This window comes from Crinia signifera, chromosome 8 (genome assembly GCF_055691185.1).
Source record: "Crinia signifera chromosome 8, ASM5569118v1, whole genome shotgun sequence".
Lineage (NCBI taxonomy): Eukaryota > Metazoa > Chordata > Amphibia > Anura > Myobatrachidae > Crinia > Crinia signifera.
In genome coordinates, this window is record NC_139224.1 from 20,841,351 (window position 1) to 20,866,778 (window position 25,428).

The 25,428-nt window shown below is 45.7% G+C and overlaps 1 protein-coding gene across 1 annotated transcript in view; it reads left to right on the plus strand.

Moving 5' to 3' along the window:
• LHFPL4 (LHFPL tetraspan subfamily member 4) overlaps window positions 1-24,531 on the plus strand; it is a 129,771-nt gene extending 105,240 nt beyond the window's left edge. Inside the window, exons 2-4 of the mRNA XM_083155955.1 lie at window positions 13,159-13,395; window positions 17,250-17,266; window positions 22,114-24,531. Coding sequence (XP_083012081.1) covers window positions 13,159-13,395; window positions 17,250-17,266; window positions 22,114-22,122 — 263 coding nt within the window. The 3' untranslated portion in view covers window positions 22,123-24,531. The remainder of the gene's footprint in view (window positions 1-13,158; window positions 13,396-17,249; window positions 17,267-22,113) is intronic.
• Window positions 24,532-25,428: the final 897 nt, after the last annotated feature.

Consider the following 25,428-nt stretch of genomic DNA (forward strand, 5'->3'; position numbering starts at 1 on the left):
CTAAGAACAAATACTATGGAATATGTCATTGCATTACTGTCAGGACACTATGCAACCAGTAGATGGCACCAGTGAAGCTATTCACTTCTTTCTCTGTTCGTAGGCGACCAGCTGCTTGCTAGCACCTGCATTTCAGCTCGTACCGTCCCTGCTGAACTGGCAAGCTGAAAAGTGCAAAGTGACCCATTTAGGCGCCCAAACAGGACTTTTTGCGTCTGATTACTTTGCTCGGTTTTGCAGCTTTAGGCATCTAAACCTGACCTCTGTTGGCGTACTTTGCAGATAAAAAACCATAATTGAATATCATCCCCCCCCCCCTAATCTCTCACTTTGGACAGAAGGCAGATGTATCAAAACTTGGAGAGAAATAAAGTGGAGGCATAAACTAACAGCCAATCAGCTCCTAACTGTCATCTTACAGACTGTGGGGCAGATGTAAGAAGAAGTGATAAGGGAGGAGAAGTGAGCTCGTGAAGGTTGATGTTGTAGTGATGGGAAACTCTGTAAGGGATTCTTTGGCAGAGTGGAGGAACTTGGTAAGAAACCTCCAGGTTTTATAGTGGCAATCATTTACACTGCAAAACCAGTTCGATTTTGAAGTGTAATACTGTGGAACATTTACAACATACAACGTAATTTAGATCTGAGCTTTGACACCCCCCACCCAAATCTAAAGGCCCCCATACACTTATATGATATGGCTTCTTTTCACACGATTTCAATACGATAAATTTTGCTAAAAGTGACATATCATATGCGTTTTACCTCGGATCAAATCCGATGCGCGGCCCCGTGTGCATCGGAACGGATCTGGATGCCACAGGGATTTGTCGGAACCAGTGGCAGTCAATGACATTGCATACAATACATTGTAGAAGGATGTTGGCAGGGCATCACATGCAAGGTACACATGCAATACTTTGCACTAGTGTATGTGGGCCTTAACTCGAGAGGGCATGTGTAACATCTGCCCCCCTGGAGTGCAGCATGGTGCTAACAGTTCCTTCCTTGCTTTGCTGTAGTCCCAACCCAGTTAGGTTCCGAGTCTTTCTGTATGATCAGCAGGATTTCCCGTGTGTGGTTCAGTTCATATAGTTTGAGATTTGGGGCCTTATTCTGGTTCACTCTTAGGGCCTTATTCAGATCTGAGCTCAGTATAAATTTGTTTGGAAAATGGGCAAAACCATGTGCACTGCAGGGAGGCAGATGTAACAGGTGCAGAGAGAATTAGATTTGGGTGAGTTATTTTGTTTCTCTGCAGGGAAAATACTGACTGCTTTATTTCAACACTGCAATATAGATCTCACTTTGAAGAAAAACACCACCCAAATCTAATTCTCTCTGCACAAGTTACATCTACCCCACCTGCAGTGCACATGGTTTTGTCCATTTGAGAAGGAATTTGCCTCTAAGAGTGAACCAGAATAAGGCCCTTGGTATGATCGGACTCTGCACCCGCCTTACAGCAGAGCGTGCCCAGGAGACTTAGTTACGGCTGGCTGGCAGGGCAGCTCTGGAGCGAATGGTGGGTAACAAATTGCCCAGAATGCTCTGTAACAGTCACATTGTGTTTGTAATTTGCAGATTGCCAGTCTGGTCACACGTCCAGGGCTGAATGGAGCACACCGTATCAAATTCATTTAGTGCTGTGTACAAAGTGATACATCAATGTGTGCTGCATTCAAAACACAAACTGCTATGTAGAGAACAGCGGCAGCAGCGTTGCCAATGGTAAATTCAGTTATTACAGTCAGTAAAAAATTGGGTACTCTTTACCTAGCACGGCGCCCATCGCGGCCATCGCAGGCATTAAATGCACTAAAAAATCGGGTGCGACGCGACCGACGCGATGCCCGCGATTTCCCATAGGGAACAATGTTAAATGTCTCAATTGACCCGTTTTTTCTGTTCAATGCCTCAATTGACCCGATTTTTCCATAGGAAACAATGTTAAATGGGCCACAGAGGCCAAATAGGCACCCTAAAGTGTGAAATGACCCCCCAAATTGTAAACGCCACCCCACGATCAACGTGAACATCGAAGCGTGGCGAGCGCAGCGAGCCCGCGAGGGGCGGCGGTACGCGTCCTCCGACCTTTTCATACCCCCACTATCCACGTTGGCGTGGAGTTGAGAATAGAATAGTGTGGCGAGCGCAGCGAGCCCCGCGAAGGGACGCGTTTACCTGTAAAGGGACGCGTTTACCTGTGAAGGGACGCGTTTGCCTGTGAAGGTAAATGGAAGGGCATGAAATACCTCCTGTCGGCACATGTCGGCTCAAAAAACAGTGAAAAACCCCATGTCAACCTGTCGATTTATACACTGTCGACCTAATGCTTGTGTCAAACTAATGACCTGTCAACCTAGACCTATATCGACCTATCCCCATTTGTACCTAAGGGTGTCGACCCAATGCTTGTCGACCAACATGCTGTAGACCAAATGACCGTTATCCCCAGCGTAGTGGGCCAGAATTTCCCAGCATACAGTTACACAAAATATATTGTATATGTGTGTAAGACAGGGCTGGCGCAGGGTTGCCAGCTGACCCTACTAGCCCTGCGCAGGGAAACAGAATCATGTGCCCGACGGCTACCATCGATGGTGGGAACAGTCTGTAACATACTTGCCAACATTTAATGTCTCCTCTCTGGGAAAAGTCAGTAGAGAAGACTTTCAGCTGCTAATAGGGGGACAGGGACAGAGCCCTTCATCATCAAGCCCCGCCCCCATTAAAAAAATCAGAGGGGGTGGGGCTAAAGTGATGAAAATCGTGTCATTTTAGCACCTCCACGTGCACCCGCAAATTGTGCGATTTTACCGGCAGGGTAGGAAGATGCGAGGGAGGCCAGGGGCACGTGGGAGGATTGCCCAACCTTTTGGGCCAAGGCTTGGAGGGGAACCCAATTTTCGGAAGCCTCTTGGCCATTTTGGGGAGGTTGGGGGGTAGGGAACACTGAGTCTGCAGCAAATTGCATGGTCGATGGTCAACCGTAGTTATCTATTTATTAGCAGTTCCTTATATATAGCGCAGCAAATTCCGTTTCGCTTTACAAACAGAAACAGTAGTAAGACAAACTGGCTAGTTACGGACCGTCAAAACGGTCGGAGGGCCCTGCTCGCAAGCTCACCATCCCTACTTGCCATTGTGGCTGTGGATGAAAAAACGGCAGCTCACGTATGTCCATAAATTGTATACTAGCGGGAGGACTCCGGAGATTTGCGTGTCTAACAGTGGCACAACAGTACAATACTGATACGTGAGCCTTGAAGTGTTTTATTCTTCTCACCCGGAGGATCTTGGTATAAGTCCTTCCGTGTACGGCAGCCTCACATCTCGCTTTACATATAGAAAATCCGGAGAAGCCTTTAATATTGCAGGTTTAGTTAAAGCTTCATCCCTCCTCTGCAAATTAGCAGCAGCAGCCGACACTAGGTTTAATGAAAATCGCACTCCCCAGCCGCCGACACGTACGCGCAAACACTTTCAATTTTAAGATTCGCTGCTTCCCAGACAGAATCTATCTACCTTCAATATATCTCTCTTAACTTCATGCTCCATTGGGGCTTGGCTTCCTTAATGGGCTTAAGAATTAAGTGTTTACTGGTTGTAAAAAAAAAGAAGAAAAGTTTGATTTTGTGGCAATCAACAAACAAATGGAAACTTGGGCAATCCTCCCGGATTCGGCAGGGCCCCCGCATCTCCCTGGCCACGGCGTTAAATTACTGTGATTTGCGGCTATTCAGGGGTGGGACATGTATGCAAATAGCATCATTTTAGCCCCACCCCTCCCCCGAGGACCCACCAATTGCGGGATTTGCACTACTGGCTAAATATACAGTATATATTGATAAATATACAGTATATAGTAATTCCGGGGGAGTCATAAAAGAGGCAGGATGGGAGAAGAAGCTTTTGAAGAAGACCTCTGCACATGACTGTGGTCCGACACTTCTTCATTGTTGTTGGGGATTACTCCAGACTCGGATGCTGGAACAGGCTGTAACCCAGCATCATCTGTCCTAATGCCCGGCCATACAGCTCTATGGCAAGTAATTGTATCACCTCGCTCTGTCCGACTTTGTCGTCTCCTTACCTGTATATGCTTATTGGTGGCAACAAAGCTAATCTGTATTCCACATCCTCTATCTCATTCTCAGCCCAGTTATTGTACATTTTAGCCCTGGATCTGCAATGTCGACTAGACATACCGGGGTCATTTATCAAAGCCTACACAGTGATACTCCGTTTAGGGCCTGGCAACTCTCTGCAGGAGACTGATTAATGATTCCTGTAGACCGCTAGCGCCCAACATCCACACACATCCACACGCAGTCAAACAAATTTGTCTTGCTCATTTTGGACTTGGTAATTCCAATTCCCCAGCCTCCTGCTCTCCAGGGAATGTTAGCAATTACTTGTGGTCATATCCTCAGAGGCTCCACTTCAGAAATCAATGAGAACTACAAAGAAGCAATTTGTGTCCATGGAAAACATCCCCTGCTGGTCATTACAGGGACTGCATGTGTACTGGGCTATATCCTGGGGGGGATGTTCATATGGACAATTTTATGTGAGTTACTGGGGTATTAGTATTATTTTATTGTGTATATATATATATATATATATATATATATATATATATATATATATATATATATATATATATACACATATATATATATATATATATATATATATAGATACACACACACACACACACACATGTGCATTTTAAGCCTGCAGCCCCCGGCAAGGGACCCCACTTTTCTGCAGGTCACTACTATTGCTCAGAATATTTACTATATACATACTGTAGCTTTCACATGTGTATGACATTGCAACCGATGCAAGGTCCTGTGTTCATCGGACCGGGGACAGAGGTCGATCGGGCTGCACCTAAGATAATTCCTACGTGCAGCCATCAGCGGCACATTGTATCACATCCGCTGCAGTCTGTAGGTGTGTGCCGCCGGTAATGCACCACTGGCACACACCTATCTGCAGAGTGTGGAAGTGCTGGGCAGGAGAGGCTCTGAATCCCCGGCAGGCGAGAGAATTCTAAAAACCCATACAAAAGAATGGGCAGCCGCTGATTGGCTGATAGAGTTCTCTCAGCCAATCAGCAGCCAACCATTCATTTGAATGGGTTTTATTTATTTCTCCTGCCTCCCGTCTGCAGTTCCTGCAGGAGTCTTTACATGCGATAAATCGCATGTGATTTATCGCATGTAAAAATGGCGCATTAAGGGGGTTGTTTTGGTTCACTCTTTCTGACCAATTCCTTCTTAGATGGACAAAACCATGTGCACTGCAGGAGAGGTAGATGTATCATGTACAGAGAGAGTTAGATTTGGGTGGGGTTTTACTTCAAAGTGAGATCTAAATTGCAGTGTAAATATAAAGCAGTCTGTATTTTCCCTGCACAGAAACAAAATAACTCACCCAAATCTAATTCTCGCTGTACATTTTACATCTGCCCCCTGCAGTGCACAGTGGTTTTGAAGGAATTGGTCAGAAAGAGTGAACCAAAATAAACCAAGTGCTGAAACGCAAGTGAGCACTCACGGGGAGCTGCCGGGGGGGGGAGCTCAAGGGTATTTGGATCCGACTTGTCCTTAGGACATGTCACAAAAATAGAAGAACCTGCCTGCAGAGGCAAACCGGCAATATTTCAGCATAATGTCCCTTTAAGCATCTTATATCTATCCACTAGTGTTATTGACCTGATCAGGCTTACAACATGCCTGTCTTTGATTCTTAATATGTAACACGCTGGATTAGTGCTGTTGCAGCACACAGACCAGAGCCTGCTTGGAATACCAATAACCCTCTGGCCAGAAAACAGATTTACAGTACAGATAAGCTAAAAACACTGCGAGTCCTTGGATTCAGCTCTGGGATATCCACTCTATCCAGCTCATTTACTCTGATGATCTGCGGTGGCTTTTCAGCTCTACACCAAGGTCCTGTGGTCATTTATTGTACAGGAGCAGATATAACTTTGGCTGGAGGAGGACAGAACGGGAGCATACATCAGAGGAGCAGCCCATTAACTTGACTATTCCTTAAAGTAACTGTATTGGCAGAAGTTTAATGCAGATAGAGTGAGAAGCAGGATCCGTTCATTCATTACTCTGCCGGAGACGAGAGATTTGATGGCTAACCATACAGAACAGGCCATTAGCGCTGAAGATGGATATACTGTCGGGATGTAAGACACGGATAAGCCCAAAGGCACAGAACTTGTAGGGTAGTCTATATGGTCTGGCGGAAGTCTTATTATCTGATTAGTGTCACCAAATTGTAAGGGAGGAGAATAAAACAGAACCAGCCAACACCTTCTACATAGAGGCGCTGGAACCATTGCAGCCAGTCGGATCGTTCAGATTAATTTGCGCAGTGGGGCAACCGCAAAACGATGTTCTAGAAATTATATCATAATAAAATATTTTTGGTGCATTGTGCATTATATAACTGTTACACTGTTGACTGGAACGGACAAGCTTGAGTCGTACGGATCTTTACCGAAGCGGCCTTCCCATGAAACGGGCATTTTGGGGTGGGAACTGAGCTGCCAACAAGCTGTTTTGTTGTGCGGAAATGTCATGGGTGCATAGTTATATAGATGGATGACTGAAGCTATGAACTGTTACGTAACCGTGGTGTTAATTTATAGATAGACTGCCGTACTCACTGTTACATGCACGCTGGTGATAGAGCAGAGCAGTGTAGTCTAGAACAGCTTTCCAGCAGGTATTAACCAGGTCTCGCATAGGAGCCAAGTGGAAGTCTTCTGTCTTCCATTATGTTCTCTGCACATTAAAGACAATATAGCCCCTGCGCATGCTCATTATTGATATTGGTGGCCATCTTTGGTATAGGGCATGAAGCCTGCTTGGAGAACAGGAAGAGTGGAGCAGGGATCTCCTCTTCAACAGCCAACAAGTGTCTGACTCAGAATCCGCACCGCAGCTTGCAGACATCAGGCATGTAAAATAAACGATTCCGTTTCCGCCTGTTCAACCATGGCTCATATATTTTTTCAACTTTTTTTAACAAGAGTTCCAGTCTTGAATTCACCGTTCACCTGGACGAAGAGTTAAAACGTATTCTACAGAGCCGCCCGTTACGCTTCTTCAAGCTCAAACATTGCCAAACCTGTTCACGTCAGCTGAATGTGGCTCAATTGCATTGTTGGTCCTTTTAAAGTTTAACAATTATTTTTGTTTTTGAATGTTAGAACCTGTCCGATGGCTCTATGTGATGAACTGATCGAAGAACAACTTTGAAATCTTTGCAAGCATCTTTACCGCTTAATCACACAAACACAGCAGTCAGCGGCTATTGACAATGAAAGCACCACCCCCGCCCATTCGTTATGGTCCTGTCACAGGATCAGGAATCATTGTGCGTACCCAGTGGGCGCACCGGCTGTCAGTGCCGGGAAAGGTCACAGTGGAGATCCATTGATTGTTGTCATAACATGTGATAGATGTATCACTTGTAAATTGTTTCCGGTGTCTGTGAAGGAGATGTTTTCCAGCTGTCTCTTCCCCGACTCTTATACATAATCAGTGAATTTATTACAGCTCATCTTTGGGCCTCAGGATTCACTGGCCTGCTAGATAGAATTAACATGTAATTAACTTTGGTCCATTTCTCCTGTTACTAGACCCTTCCCTTTAACGTGTGAAACTATTACAGTGGATCATTGTAGAGGTGTGGAGCTTTATACCAACACTAGCAACTGAGACATCATGCAGACATTTCCTTATCCCCTCTTCCAGGGTTAGAGGTATCAAACCTTCCAGAGAGATAACATGGAGCAAACAGCATCTTGCTATCATTTATCATTTTTTTGCTATAATTTTTTTTTAGTACACTCTATAAATTGGCAGAAGCTGATTGGTTGGTAACTTCTCCACCTCTTACCTCTATCAAAGGTGTAAAACATCTCCCGCTATACATCTCACCTTCTGTGACTGTGTAATTACATGATAGGTCTAAAAGTTTGTGTCTAATGACATGGCAACAGGGTGGCACCAATGTTACTGATCATCCCAATATAAGGTGATGGTGAAAAATGTGGATGTGCCACCTAGTATTAGGGTATTTCACCCTCTGGCTAACTTAAGTGCATAGTACTATTTGAATTTCTGTAGGGAGGAAATGGAAATATTTATGTTCCTCTTTAAGTTGGGTTTTTACTTTTTCCCCTTGCCCATCTCATATTTACACTAGGTGATATGGAAGTGTTGAACAGAATACCTCCCAGTCCCAACATGACCCATTCCAAGAGAGAACAGATGCTCTGTTCCTGGGCTTCCATGCCAGCGGCAGTTGCAGAGTTACAGGGCTGCAGCACAGTCCACTATTCATATAGGGGAACCCCACCAACTGCCACCCCAAACACCACAGTCTGGAACTCACTGGCAGGTGTGGCTCCCCTATTTGAATTTTGGACAGTGGTGTAGTCCCACCTCTGCAACTGCCACTAGCAAGGAAGTCCAGGAGTGGAGCATTTTGTCCCTCCTGGAATGGGTCATGTTGGGAGGTATGACAGGGGTCTATTTACTAAGCCTTGGGAGAGATAAATTGGAGAGAGATAAAGTCATAATTCCGAGCCATTGTGAATCAGGTTCCATGGACAGTCCAGCATGTGCACTCCCATCTCTCTGGTGGTGCACATTAGAAGCTATGGTTACTTGGGTCATCCGTAGCAGTTACACTGACCGATAACAACACACTTATTCTGTCCTCCCATTATCATTTCTCTGCTTGAACAATTTTAGAACTCTTTCATTAACACATGGAATTGGAAGCCCATCTGGATAAAAAAACAAAAACCCGAACTACAGAACACCCAGGAATCCATTGTGTGCTTGACCAGTGCATCTAAGGGTCTAAATTTGCCCATTTTTTGCAAATCTCTTGCTGGCTTTTTCCTCCGTACACGTGAATGTTTATTCCTCTTTATTTCCTCTGCATTACAGAAGCCCCCCCCAGGCGTTCGATTCAGTGACTCAACTACAATACAATAACGCCGCAGTGGCTATCGGTATATAGAAGATATATATAATGTCCCGGCACAGAGAAATGCAAGGTCTTTCTAAGTAAAATTAGCAATTAGTAAGCAGCCAATGCCTCCTGCCTCTCCGGCTTAGGAAATAGAACCACAACACTGTACACCCATTAAACAGCAGTGCGAGAGATTAATAGCGCACACACATCAGCGGGCCTGGCAGTCGAGCTTCGCACGTGAAGATTCCTAGCAGGCGGCGTATCCAGGCTTCAAATTGACTTCTTAAATAAAAGCTTTAGCTCAGTTTAAATCACAGTTATATGAAGATAAGACAAATATCAGGAGCTGCGAGAGGCGCTTTTTCTGTGAAAGTAATCGAGGGTCTGATTTTGAGATGTCGATGTTGTACGCAGCAGAGATTTTGTGCCGCGTGACTAAGTGGCCCCGCACAAGTGGCGCTAAGGTCTGGCAGCGGTGGCTGCAGTTGGGATTTATTCACAAAGTGACAGTTATGGAATGTTTCGGGAGTGTCGACGCAAATGCGAGCGTGTTGTGGGAACGCGTTTGTATGTAAGCAAAAGAACAATTCAACTCCCGGCGCCTAGCATATTTTTGCACAGACGCTGTGTAATGAGTCACAGCTGCAAGGGCAATTGCGTACACCGCCGAATCACGCCCTGTATGAACAGATTGGACCTATCAGCCATACGCTGGAAAACAGGGGCGGAACTTGTGGGCGGTGCGCCAAGGTGAAAACCATAATTTGGATCCCCCTCTTCCACCCCAAGATAAGTTCACAATATGCAACATGACAGAGGGTGGCAGGGAGAGGCAGAGGGTGACAGGGGGAGACAGAGGGTGACAGGGGGAGGCAGAGGGTGACAGGGGGAAGGTGACATGGGCAGCAGTGGGCCCTTAGTCCTCAGGGCACTGCACCTGCCACAGTTGGCAGTTCTGCCTTTGCTGGAAAAGCCAGTTGAGAAGTGGCCCATGTCAACCAATCAGCTGCTGTCAAATTATAGCTGTTCCTTCAGTGCGAATTGGTTGCCATGATTGGTCAACCTTCCTAAAATCTAACACCTTTGTTTTTGTGTGCGATGAGTCAGTCTCTGTCTTTATTTTGAACCATACTGCTTGATGGTCACTGGATCCCAGGTTTTCACCCACATTTACATCAGATATTCTGTCAGATATTCTGTCACCATTTGTAAGTATTAAGTCTAATATTGCGTCCATACGAGTGGACTCCCTCACTAATTACTGGAGGGATGCATCTTGCAAAGAATCAGCATGTCCCTACTTCTGGTGGAACTTGCAACAGGCAGCCTCCCAGTTTACATCAGGTAGATGAAAGTTTCCCATGATTATCACCTCTCCTTTTAATGCCATTTTATTGATGTCCTGCAATATGCTCTTGTCTAGTTCCTCTTCCTGACCTGGTGGTCTGTACATCACCCCTATACGAAGAATCGCCTTCTCCCCTGTTTCTATGGTCACCCAAAGGGCCTCAGTTTTTTCTTCAATACATTGAATTAAGGTAGTCTTTATATATTTTTTCACATATACTGCAACCCCTCCTCTGATTTTTCCCATTCTGTCCTTCCTAAATAAGGTATATCCTGGTATAGCTATGTCCCAGTCATGATTTTCATTGCACCATGTCTCTGTAATAGCCACAATATCCAGTTCATCCCTTGTCATTATTGCAATTAGTTCTGGGATTTTATTTCCTAAGCTCCTAGCATTTGCACACATAGCTCTTAAAGTTGTGTTTGTGCTTCTCCTGCTGCTAGCTATGTTCATCTTTCTGCCTATATCTATTCGGTTTTGATCGGCATTATCTTCTGTTGCAGTGGATAGGCTTCCTGTTCCATTTGCCTGCAGAGACAATACCTCTAGGTTGGGGGAGCAGATTTCTTCATTCTTATTTGGTTCACTGCTCCCCTTTGCTAGTTTAAATAGTTGATGATGAAGCTTCCAAACTTTTCACTTAATATTCTCGTTCCCCTTGAAGATGGGTGCAGGCCATCACTTTTATATAAGGCTCTGTCTTGCCAGGTAGCTTGACTTTGACCTAAATATCCAAATCTCTCCTCATTGCACCAATTCCTTAGCCAAACATTGAAGTTTCTGATTCTCCAAGTTCTATCTTATCCTCGGTGTACTGGCAATACTTGCCACCTGTTTTAGAGAGGTTCCTAACTTCCTAAATTCATCTTTTACGGCCAGGACTTCAGCATTAACCGGGTCATTTGTACCTACGTGGACGATGACATGTGAACGCCCATAAAATGCGGGGCGTACGATCAGCCCTTCACGCCCCTCTCCAACCCCTGCTCGGATGGTTCCGTACGATCGTTATCTGCACGGAATTCACGCTGTGTTCGGATGTGCGAGGCGTTCGCACATGCGCAGAACCGCCTCTGCACATATGCAAACACCAAACATTGGCCGTCCGTCCGCACATGCAGCCGCCCGACTCAATCAGAATAAGGGCCAATGTGTTGAATCAGGGGGATTATAGTATGATGCACCTCGCAAAGCACGGCCTGCCATGTAGGGGGCGTATCGTCCTCATTTAAAGGTCACGTCTAGCTCCACATATGAGCAAGTATTAATACTAACAGTGCTGTCAGCAATATGGGGTTTCTTGTTTGCAACTGTATATTATGTGATAAATATTTTCTTTTCTCTCAGCACAGTATACATGATTACTGTGGTGCCTATGCAATAAATCCCAAATGCAATTTGACCTTGTGTGAATTTATCCCTAACCATATAAGTGTGTTTTCGTTGTACTAAATGTTATTTTATTGTACACTGGACTGTCTGCAACGTGTAGGCACTCTCTATATTTATTGGATGAGCGGTTTCCATACCATTATAGCATTAACTAAACCAAAAATTGGTACTTGTGAAGTTTCACGGCACCAGCATGGCGCTGTGCGTCTGAGTCCCCTTGCGGGGCTCACATCGCTCGCCCACGTTGCGGGCTCGGTGGCTCGCTGCGCTCGCCACGCTATCTAAAATCAACTCCATGCCAACGTGGATAGTGGGGGTATGAACTATCCACGTTGGCATGGAGTTAAGTTACTTTATTTTAGATAGTTTGGCGAGCGTACCCAACCCGGAAGTAGCACGGCGCCATGCTGGCGCCGTGAAACGACACAAGAGCCCAAAAATTCATACCACAAGGCACAGCTCACTGCAAACAGCAACAGGAGCATGGTATGGATGAGTGCACACCAGCACAGATAATTCTGTTTGATCATTTGCTACCTCTGCTCTGTCAGGTGTTCCCTCAAGGGGGGATAATGACAGTCAATATCAGAGACTCCTGACCTGAGTAACTACAATAACAACTCACAGGGATTACAGCAAATCACTGTCCTTGTAAAAAAAAAAAGGAGGTGGTCAATGCAGGGCAGCAGGAGATTTATGACTGAAACAGGAGCCTCCTACAGGATGTGGGAGGGTAGACAATTATATCATGCTGGCACCAAACTCATGTACAGTATAGAATAAAGTTAGAGACAAAACAAGATTATTAGGGGGAAATGTACTAAGATGGGAAGTTTATTTCAGATGGGATGTTGCTATGGGTAACCAATCAGATACTATTATCTTCTAAAAAGATTCAAAATAAATATTAAGTCGATTCTGATTGGTTGCCCCTAGCAACATCCCATGCGAAATAAACCTCCCATCTTAGTAAATTTCCCCATTAGATTGAAGACATAGAAATCATTTAGCCGTTTGCAGCAGTTGCTTTATGTATTTACTTATTTGGGGCCTCTGAAATATCTGTTTCTAGTCCTTTTATGTGTAATCTAACAATTTGTGTTCTATTTTTGCTGTCACTAGACTGTCACACCTCACAAGCAGGGTCCTTCTTCAAACTGTTTTCTCGTCTGCTCCTTCTTCATCCTTCTGTTCATCGAAATGTTTATTTTAAGTTTTTAACGTTTTTTTTCTGTACTATTATATATTTATACTTTTTTTTTTCTTTTTACACATTTATACTTGGATTGCGTGGCATAAAGCTTTATTTAGACATCGCACGCAGTTCTCGGAACATTGTGTCGCCTTATAAACAGATGATAGATAATGATCATTATTTCTTTTCTACGCAGCTGTGTGTCTGGTGCTTGCCTGCATGATATTCCCAGACGGATGGGACGCAGAGACAATCAGGGATATGTGTGGGGACAAGACTGGGAAATATTCCCTCGGAGATTGCTCCGTCCGCTGGGCCTACATACTGGCCATTATCGGGATCCTGAACGCCCTTATCCTATCCTTCCTGGCCTTTGTACTGGGAAACAGACAAAATGACTTGCTTCTCGAGGATCTTAAAGCAGACAACAAAGGTAACACAATATAATTAACATCTATAAATAACTCTTTGGTCTACTAAGATGAATATTAATTGAGAATATTGCTTAAAAATGGGACAAAAACATATAAGGTGAAATAAGCGATGCCTGCTTAGGAAAGAATACAGTATAGTTCATTCGTGTTCAGGATGCTGCTGTCAAAGAGTTCTCTGTGCTACGGAGGCAGCCATCTTGTGTGTGTTAAAGTCAGCCAATCAATCCGCTTGGAATTGCACTCAGGCACTTTGCTTCCAAGTGAATCGATAGGCTGCAGTCTCAGTCTCAAGAATCCCACAAAATGGCCGCCTCTACTGTTGCGTTACACAAGTTTACACACAAAGCAGATTTAGGTAGGTAGGAAACAAGTGACCGCCATTCCCGGGAGGTGACTGGGAGATGGCTGGCAAAAAATGGGCATATTCTGGGATAACGCAACTGATATACAACAATCTGTATTACAGTGTTAATGGGCACTAAAAGTACCGGTCTCAGTCCTTGCGCATTCGGCCACACAGATGTACACAAGGGGTGGTAGTTTGTTGTGCATTTGCACAAAGTCGCAGATGGGCCATTTTTGGAAACTGCTGTGTGTGTGAAGGAAACTGCTCAGGCCACTAATACCCCTTTCACACCAGCCTAAATTCCCGGGTTGAGTCCGGGAACAACCTGGTACTAGCGCTGGTGTGAAAGGTTACCAGGACAAATTACAAAGGACAAAGGGACTAATTTGCCGGCAATCCAACCCTGCTAGGTAGCAGGGTTGTTCCCGGGTTCAACACGGGGACCTGGCTGGTGTGAATGGGGTAGGGTATATTTACCCAGGTTGCCGGTCCTCGGTGTCCTGTCCGTCCCGGAAATTGATGCAGGCGGTGGGCAAAAATGACGGGACAGGCGGTGGATGATGATGATGCAGCTCTCCGGTGGCAATGAGGGAGCGCCGTAGAGCTGCGTCATCTTCATCTGCCGCCTGTCCCGTCATTTGCGCCGCCGCCTGTGTGGATCCCCGGCCTGCACAGAGGACAAGCAACCGGGGTGAGAATACCTCCGCCGCCATTCCACCGACTGCCGGCCTCCTCTCCACCTCCTGCCGGCCTCCTTCCCGCCCCCTTCACACACCAGAAAATGCAGGGACTTTTCTGGTGTGAATGGGTCCAAACCCGGGAATGTCCCTGCTTGTCCCGGGAACTGAATTTCCGGGTTTGTCCCTGCATTTCTGGTGTGAAAGGGGTATAAGTGTCACAAAATCACCTCATGAACCAGAATGGTATTGCAGTATATTCTTATGGCTGACATGAGTCCTACCTGATACCGGAATATTCCCCGATACTACGCCACCATAGTATTATGTGCCACGTATTCTGCTGTTAGATGTGTGTGCTCAGAATGGAGTCTGTATGCTCTCTTGGGTTGTGAAGTCTCACCATTCCCCCTATATACGGTATATATCATTAGGTCGACCCTGTTAAGATCGACGTGCATTGGGTCCACCACTGAAGGTTGACAGACCTGAGGTTGACACCTGAAATCGCTTGATATGGGTAAGGTCGACCAGGTCTGAAGGTTGGCACAAGCATTGAAGTGACAATGGAAATTCGACAGTTAAAAGGTTGACATGGAATTTTCACTTCTTCACAATTGGTGTTAATGTAGACATTTGGCGAAAAAAAACGTGAAAAACTATTGTGGATATTTTGACTGTTGACCTTCCCATTGTCAGCCTAATGTGTATGTGACATTGTGACATTTTGACTGTTGACCTTCAGTGGTCGACCAATGACCCATTCCCCTATATACACCCTCTATTGTCCTAGTGTCACTGGGCAGACTCACTGCCAGATGTCACAGACAGCAACGTTTTATGGAACCTTCTAACCACAGCGTCATGTGCCATAACAAGCACCCCGAATGGACAAGCCACATGGCACAGCCCAAGTCACATGCTCGGAGTCACCCTGCACAGCCACATGGCACAGCCCAAGTCACATGCTCAGAGTCACACTGCACAGCCAGATTGCACAGCCCAAGTCACATGCTCAGTCACACTGCACAGCCACATGGTACAGCCCAAGTCACATGCTCAGAGTCACACTGCACAGCCACATGGCACAGCCCAAGTCACATGCTCAGAGTCACACTGCACAGCCAGAGTGCACAGCCCAAGACACATGCTCAGAGTCACACTGCACAGCCATGTTGTACAGCCCAAGTCACATGCTCAGAGTCACACTGCACAGCCACATGGCACAGTCCAAGTCACATGCTCAGAGTCACACTGCACAGCCATGTTGTACAGCCCAAGTCACATGCTCAGAGTCACACTGCACAGCCACATGGCACAGCCCAAGTCACATGCTCAGAGTCACACTGCATAGCCATGTTGTATAGCCCAAGTCACATGCCCAGAGTCACACTGCACAGCCATGTTGTACAGCCCAAGTCACCTGCTCAGAGTCACACTGCACAGCCACGTTGTACAGCCCAAGTCACATGCTCAGAGTCACACTGCACAGCCACATGGCACGGCCCAAGTCACATGCTCAGAATCACCCTGCACAGCCACATGGCACAGCCCAAGTCACATGCTCAGAGTCACACTGCACAACCACATGGCACAGCCCAAGTCACATGCTCAGAGTCACACTACACAGCCACATGGCACAGCCCAAGTCACATGCTCAGAGTCACACTGCACAGCCACATGGCACAGCCCAAGTCACATGCTTAGAGTCACACTGCACATCCCAAGTCCCATGCTCAGAGTCACCCTGCACAGCCACATGGCACGGCCCAAGTCACATGCTCAGAATCACCCTGCACAGCCACATGGCACAGCCCAAGTCACATGCTCAGAGTCACACTGCACAGCCACATGGCACTGCCCAAGTCCCATGCTCAGAGTCACAGTGCATAAACTTACTCAGATTGTCCATCCAAATTGGTCCGGGAAGTCTACATCTGCTGTATGAAGAAAGTTCCTGGTCACAGGCCCCGCCCACTGCACCTACAAACGCTGCAGCATGTTAATCACTCTGCAGCTTCTGGTGGGGGACTCCAATTGATCACACAGGACACCATCTGCACAGATCCCCAACCATCGGAATTGTACGTAAACCATCAGGTTTACGTACCCAAGGGGCAGCCAGGATATGGGCAATTATGGCCTACAAGCGTTAGCTTTATTTTTACAAAGCAATTCCGTTTGAACACAACGCACCCAAATCTAACGCTTTGCACATGTTTCATCTGCCCCGCCCCCCTGCAGTGCAGCATGGAAATGCCCAGTTGCTTCAGAATCAGGCCCTATGTGCAACTCCTAGAAGTGGTACACCCCCAGTGCTTCAGATGCCCATTGCCCAAATGGAGGGGTGACACACGACAGGTCTAGGTAATCAAAGTATTATTTTATTTGCATCAAGTCGACATACCATCCGACGTAACGACACGTTTCGGTCTGTATAAGACCATCATCAGGAATAGTGCATCAAAGTACAGAACATCAGCAGAACAACAACCTGACATCCATCCCTGGGGAAGGACACAACTGTACTGCCCCACCGGGTCAGCCTAAATACCCCTGGACCGGAAGTAACCTTACTTCCTGTCCGCAACCCATTAATCTCCTTAACATATTCCAAACAGTATAAATGAAAAGGTACATAATGCAGAAAAACAATATACATATCTATGTGAGCAGCGCTGTGCTGTATACAATCTGCGCAACTCTAGTACTCACTAAATGGTGTAGAAAACTATACAAATAATAAAATGTGTTTGTACCTAGCAGATAAACGTTAAGTCTTTATTGTGGCAACGTATCATTTACAACTGTGTCCTTTCTTGTATTGCAGATTTTGTTGGAACTGCGGTAAGTACAAATGCTGTTGAGCTTTACATTTGTCTTCCTGATAACTGAGAGAGATCAGAATTTTAAAACCAAACATTTCTGAAATAAACACTGTCTGGCAGCGGTAATCACCGAATATAATCCTGTAGGCTGCACAGCCGAGCTCCATCCAGGCAGAAGCATCTGAGCTAGCTGTAATAACACAGCCAGACTGCATATATACTGCACATAACAAGTCACAGAATCATGGGCAGACATGTGGACAACTGGAAAGCAATGATCTGACATGATACATAATAATAAATGTACATAATACAATTCTGTTACAATACAGACATAGGACACTACACCCCCCCACCTGACCACTGGACATGGAGGGGGGGAGACTCACACCTGATCGCACGGCTTCGAATTCACACAGGCGGTGCGTGACATCCCGCCCATGTCCAAAACATATCGTAACAGTTTCACCATCAAATTTACACTGGGCACAAGTCATCGCAGGCTCAGAGCAGACAGAGATTTACTCCGGGATGAGATGGAAAAAGACATATTCGGCTGGAGCTGACGTCATGCACCCTCCCCTAAAACGCTCAGGCGCCGCACCTAGTGTCTTCCTGGACATACACAATGTTCTAGGCACAACTGCGTTTTTCTCAGCACTAACCGTCCAGTTTCCACCCCTGGACGCCTACGTCCTGTCAATCATCAAGTATCAGGATTGCACCTTTGCATGTGCAGTGTATCGATAATCGGTCACCATGCGAATTCACAGACGTGCGATCAGGTTTGAGTCGGGCACATGAGCGTACTACGTCTATTGCACCCTTTGAACTTATACACAGTACAGAATAAGTAATATTACTGCAATCTGCACCCAGCAATCAAGGTCAATCGTTCTAGGCATGAGATCAATATATACAGCTCAGAACATAGGCCCGTTTCAGGTATGCACGCAGGGCTGCACAAAGTACGCTAGGGGCATGCGCAAGTCGTCCGTACGAAGGCAGCCAGTAATGGCTAGCCGTCACTGGCTGTTCTCAGAGTGATTGACACCATGCGGCCATTTGGGGGCGGTAACCTAGCATTTTCTGAAAAACATTGGGACCATAGTTACCTCCCTTCCTGCATTCTGCAGGAGACTCCCTGACATAGCTGCAATCTCCCTCTCTCCCTCATTAGTCTAGCAATCTCCCTCATTTCACCAAGCCCACATTACACTGTTACATCATAGTTACCTCCCCTCCTGCATTCTACAGGAGACTCCCTGATATAGCCGCAATCTCCCTCTCTCCCTCATTAGTCTAGCAATCTCCCTCATTTCACCAAGCCCACATTACACTGTTACATTTTTTTGGGGGGTGTGTGGGGGGGGGGGGGGGGGACAGATACATTTACATCAGGGGTGGCCAAACCGGTCCTTGAGATCTACCAACGGTCCATGTTTTCCAGGTTACCTATCTGGTGCACAGCTGTAGTCATTACTAACTGTCACATTTTCAAACCTGCTGCATTCATTCCTACTATAGAGCCACAGGTTGCCTGGAAAACATGCACCGTTGGTAGATCTTGAGGACAGGTTTGGCCACCCCTGATTTACATTGAATCATCAGCACCATTTCCCAGCACTTTACCAAGTATAGTAGCTCTTACTAATTGCTTTGGGGCTCATCTACATTTGGCTATGTCATTTTACAAGATTCCTCTCAGATGTAGAAGTACACACCCAGTGGCGTAACTATCAAAACCGCTTTCAGCAGCGCCATTGCTACAGTTAGAGCTGGGCTTGCTGGTGCTGCCAGCACCGCGCCCTTGCAGCGGGCTGGATACTGAAGAAGCACCTCTTCATAAATAGATTCCCTATATACAGATCCTTATATATATCACTTCATGCGATTTCCCGTTATTGTACTCCCAATGTAATGCATTTTTGTTAGACATTTCCCAGTTGAAAGACTATTTTAGAGGCCACTTGGTGAGTACTGCTCTTCCAACATGGATTCTGCCTGGAGCCTCAATATGTGAATGCTGCAGTAAAGTTGGCATTTTCCCTACGTCAGCCATTTTTTTTTTGTGTTGCACCAATAGTCTCCATCCAATCATGTATCGCTACCCACAATCCTCTAGTGTTATTTCACACCAAACTCTCAGGTCTGATCAGGGATTTGCAACACGGTACCAATCTAGGACAGACCCAGGCTGTGACAGACCCCTTGCACACAGCAGGTGTAGTAGAACTGGTCTGCCGTTGTGTGGGGATGACATAATCTGCAAGTGCAGTAAAAGCAGCTTTCCCTAGGCTGTGAATGAGACCTAGGTTTTTTTTTTCCCTGGGATCCAACCTTCAATGTTCTGTATTCTGAAAGGTTTTACTTTGACTTAAAATATTAAAGGAAAAATTTAGAAATTATAACTGTAGAATACACAGAAAGACAGCAGACGTATATCTAAGAATAGTATCAGAAAAGGGAAAATCACTTTTCTTACTTTCCACTGTGTATATAAATGGCAACTGAACTAAGAGTGCCACCTTGTGGCCAGAAACATTTACTGCACTCTGGCAATGTGTTTCCTTTTTATTATATTATTACTATGACAGTTGGGAGGGGATTTATCCAAGCTCCGGGCCTAATTCAGAACTGTTTGCTAGGCCTAGTGAGTAGATAAACTCCGTCCCGATGATCACCCGCAGTACAGTACATGCACCCGTCCCTTGCATACATTTTTCAAACTGCTTTGCTTTGTACGGTTCTCTCTGTGCTTTTCATACATGTTTTATAGCATCATAGTTTGGCAGTTAAAAAAAAAAAAAACTTCCAGAGCAATATAGCAATTCTACAGAGAAACACAAATCCCAGCAGACTTCCTGACACAAATGAACAGAAAACTCACTGGAAGGTTCTCTGTATTGTATAGAGATCATGGATATTCTCTGTATTGTAAACGGCTAACTAGTTAGAGATAAGCAAAGTTGATGGACAATGTTGTGCAAATGGCAGTAGCATTCCAGTATTACCAGCTTTGACTCCTGCTGCTGCTTTGCACTTTCTTGGAATAACCATTCTACGAGGTATTTCCGGAATTTGCCGTTTACATTTAGAGATGGGAGAAAAGACTCCACACTGGATCAGATGGTGTAGATAGAAGAACAGTTCCAAAATTGTTAACACAAAATAGCGGACACCTCATCCCAGGACTATGACCCTTATTCAGATCTGATCGCAGTACAAATTTGTTCTCAAAATTGGCAAAACCATGTGCACTGCAGGTGGGGCAGATGTAACATGCATGTGCAGAGGGTTAGATTTGGATGGGGTGTGTTGAAACTAAAATCTAAATTGCAGTGTAATAAAGCAGCCAGTATTTACCCTGCACAGAAACAAAATAACTCACCCAAATCTAACTCTCTCTGCACATGTTACATCTGCCCCACCTGCAGTGCACATGGTTTTGTCCATTTTGAGAACAAATTTGTACTGCGATCAGATCTGAATAAGGGCCTATCTGTGGGTGTGGACCGTTAGCTCAACAGGCAAAAAGGTTGACACAGAAATACTTGGCAGAGGAAAAGGTCGACGCGCGTGGTTCACTGCTTTTTTGTGTCTATGTCGACATGCCCCCACCCCCCCAAAATTAGTGTAACACATCCCCAGGCATGGCCTGCTATTATATTCTCCCCCCTATGCCAACATGGATAGTGAAGTAAGAATAAGGGCCAGATGCACTAAGCTTTACAAGTGATAAAGTGGAGAGTGATAAACAGCCAGCCAATCAGCTCCTGCCTGACATTTTTCAAACACAGCCTGTGACATGACAGATAGGAGCTGATTGGCTGGCTGTTTATCACTCTCCACTTTATCACTTTTGAAGCTTAGTACATCTGGCCCAATATCGGTTTAAAAATATATATATATATGAAAACCGCACGTTGACCTTTTCGTGCGTCAACCATTTGCTTATGTTGATCTTTTGTCAATGTTGAATTACAGCAGGGGTGACCAATCAGAACCTAATTTATTTAGCACCTTATAGAGCAGTGGTTCTCAACTTCGGTCCTCCGTACCCCCCAGCAGTTCACGGTTTCTAGGTCACCCGGCAGGTGCACTCATTATTTACTGACACATTTTAAAAGATCCACAGGTGGAGCTAATTATTTCACCTTTGATTCTGCGAGGAGACCTGGAAAACGTGCACTGTTGGGGATCACGGGGACCGAGGTTGAGAACCACTGTTCTAGAAGATAATAGCGTCTGATTGATTGCCAATAGCAACATCCCATCTTCAATATACAGATAGAGCCATCCTCATCTAGCCCTTTAATAGGAGGAAGTGAGCCAGAGCTGTCGGACTTAGGGGTTTATTCTAGTTCATTCTTTCTGACAAAATCCTTCTTAGATGGACAAAACCATGTGCACTGCAGGGGGGCAGATGTAACATGTGCAGAGAGAATTAGATTTGGGTGAGTTATTTTGTTTCTGTGCAGGGAAAATACTGACTGCATGATTTTACACTTCAATATACTGTAGATCTCACTTTGAAGAAAAACCCCACCCAAATCTAATTCTCTCTGCACAAGTTACATCTGCCCCACCCGCAGTGCACATGGTTTTGTCCATCTAAGAAGGATTTTGTCAGAAAGAATGGACTAGAATAACCCCCTTAATCCTATGCTAATCCCCTACTGTATTGTTCTATGTATTGTACTGCAGCTGAGAACAATAGGCCTTGGTGAGCCATGGCTCACCATGGCTATCCGGAGATGGCTAGTTGAAGAAGGCTCCTTATGTAACTACCCAAAAATGTAGCGAAATATATTGTAATGGAAATGTAAACAAATGACTTTATTTTTGTATTTTCTTTTGTTACAGAGGATATAAAATAGATGAACCCAGAGGGGGCACGTGATACCCTCGCCAACGCAGGAATGTCTCCAGGCTGCCCATTCCTCCCACCTCATTGGCATCGTTCCCCTTATTCTTGTATTGCTGTCCTCTGCCACACTGCCTTGAGCCCCCTCCAGTGAAATCTGGTTCCACATCTCAGCCTTGAAGAGAATTCTTCCTCCACCAAGACGGTGCCTCCGCTGCCGTAAGACAGTGAGACCCCTCGTTCGCTATGGGAGACCAGCAACGGCATCGCACCTGCTCCTTTTATTCAGTCGCTACCACGGGATGTCCTCAAAGTCCGCTGATTATAATGCCAAGAACATACACTGTCCCTCCACGTCCTTTTATTGTCGTATCCTTAATTTAAGAGAAAAACAACGCAAGAGGCCGCCTCGAGGACCATTTATGAAATGTGTTGAAATTTTATAATAATAAGAAGAACAAAAAGCAAAGTATTTATACCTCTAACAATCGCCCTTCCGGAGCGTCAGACCCTGTACGGAGGATTTTTTATTTACTTTTGGGATGAAGAAAAAACTTTTGCAAACTCTCTGTGCGCATATATATATATATATATATATATATATATATATATATATATATAATGGACTTGATCAATTGAGTGCTTGGGCCTGGTTTCAGCAATCGCCTTTTGTACATGGTCACATAAGTTATTTATTTGTTACTTCTATATGTACATTGGTCGCTAGGAATTGGCAACAGGGTAAACACAATCAGTGAAAATGCCAGATATGACTTCTTCTAACTCGCAGATGGCAATGCTGAGTACCACAGTACAGTGTGACCGTTACCCATGTGGAAAGCACCTTGGTGAGGACCGTTTGGGAGCAGTGGTCTACGTCTGGAGACGATGGTGCGGGCGGGGTGGGGGGAGCGGCAGTAGGAATTGTTATAGGAAGTGGACATTCAATGGGCTGCATCATCATTATTCTCCCTTCTTTATACGTTACTGTGGAGCAGGACAGCCAGTTACACATAATGTAAAGTATTAATAATGGGGAACAATAGAAAGGGAATATGCACATAGCGAAGACTACACACTTACACAGACATTGTGCTCCCGGGTTAAATTGGTCTTTTTTGTATTGCAATGTAACATCCTGCTCTATTTCAATAAAATAAACTATCACACATTACACACCTGCCTGCCTTACACTGCACAGCCCCTGCTACACATTATACACCTGCCTGCCTTACACTGCACAGCCCCTGCCACACATTATACACCTGCCTGCCTCACACTGTACAGCTCCTAACACACATTACACACATCCCTGTCTAACACTGCACAGCCCCTGTCACACATTACACACCTCCCTGTCTCACCTTACACAGCCCCTGCCACACATTATACACCTGCCTGCCTCACACTGTACAGCTCCTAACACACATTACACACAACCCTAACTAACACTGCACAGCCCCTGTTGCACATTACACAACTCCCTGCCTCATACTGCACAGCCCCTGTCACACATTACACACCTGCCTGCCTCACACTGCACAGCCCCTGTCACACATTACACACCTGCCTGCATCACACTGCACAGCCTCTGTAACACATTACACACCTGCCTACCTCACACTGCACAGTCCCTGTCACACATTACACACTTGCCTGCCTCACACTGCACTGGCCGTCACACATTACACACCTGCCTGCCTCACACTGCACAGCCCCTGTAACACATTACACACATCCCTGCCTCACACTGCACAGTCCCTGTAAGACATTACACACCTCCTTGCCTCACACTGCACAGCCCCTGTCACACATCACACACCTCCCTGCCTCACACTGCACAGCCCCTGTCACACAACACACACCTCCCTGCCTCACACTGCACAGCCCCTGTCACACAACACACACCTCCCTGCCTAGCACTGCACTGCCCCTGTCACACATCACACACCTCCCTGCCTCACACTGCACAGCCCCTGTCACACATCACACACCTCCCTGCCTCACACTGCACAGCCCGTCACACATCACACACCTCCCTGCCTCACACTGCACAGCCCTGTCACACATCACACACCTCCCTGCCTCACACTGCACAGCCCCTGTCACACATCACACACCTCCCTGCCTCACACTGCACAGCCCGTCACACATCACACACCTCCCTGCCTCACACTGCACAGCCCTGTCACACATCACACCTTCCTACCTCATCAAACACACATTGCACAATACAATACCCTTCAAATCTGAATTTCATCAACTTAAATGTGTAAAATATTGGTAAAAGGTGCCAATGTTATAATGACAGACATAAATAAATGTGCCGCTGTTTAGTATAAGGAGACACCAGATGTTATCTACAGGAGGCAAATGGGATGTGTTTGTTGACTTTATAAATTGCACTGTGAAACCAATGGAGGAATGTGATTGCTTGTTAGGGGCTCCACCACATTCTGCCAGTGAGGCACCATGACATTTGGGTATCCAGATAATTGGTCATCGGTGTCTAAGTCCACACCCAAAATGTCAACACCTGTTGGCTTTGACGTAGACACTATACACCTGTACATTCCCCCTCTTCACTCGTTCACCCCAGGAGCTGACACTGAAGATGAGGTGTATGTCCCCTCTCTGTCCCTACTCCTCTCACCCTGTCAGCCATCTTGCTGATGTCACTCTATTTATTTATTTATTTATTTATTAACAGTTTCTTATATAGCGCATACAGATTCCGCAGCGCTTTACAGAGTATAGTTGAACATTCACATCAGTCCCTGCCCCAGTGGAGCTTACAATCTATATTCCCTACCACATGCACACACAGACATTCTAGGGTTAATTTTTTTTTTTTTTTTTTATTGGAAGCCAATTAACCTACCAGTATATTTTTGGATTGTGGGAGGAAACCGGAGTGCCCGGAGTAAACCCACGCAAGTACGGGGAGAATATACAAACTCCACACAGTTAGAGCCATGGTGGGAATCGAACCCATGACCTCAGCGCTGTGAGGCAGTAATGCTAACCATTACACCATCCGTACTGCCCACTCTACAATCAGTTTTTGCAGAGCAGCTGGTGGCCACCACCCTGGGGTACATGTGTTAGGTCCTCTCGGAATGAGAGTTAGAACTAGGAATAGCTAATGAATGAAATAAATGTATTGGGTAGTTTTATACTTTCCAAAAAGAGTAACAGTAAAAAGTAAAGTATACAGTAAAGCGTTCAGTCTGCTGTCACCAAACAGAGATGAATTAGGGTATGGGTAAAAACCGGACCCGGACAACCCCGGAATGCCGGACCGGGCATCAAAC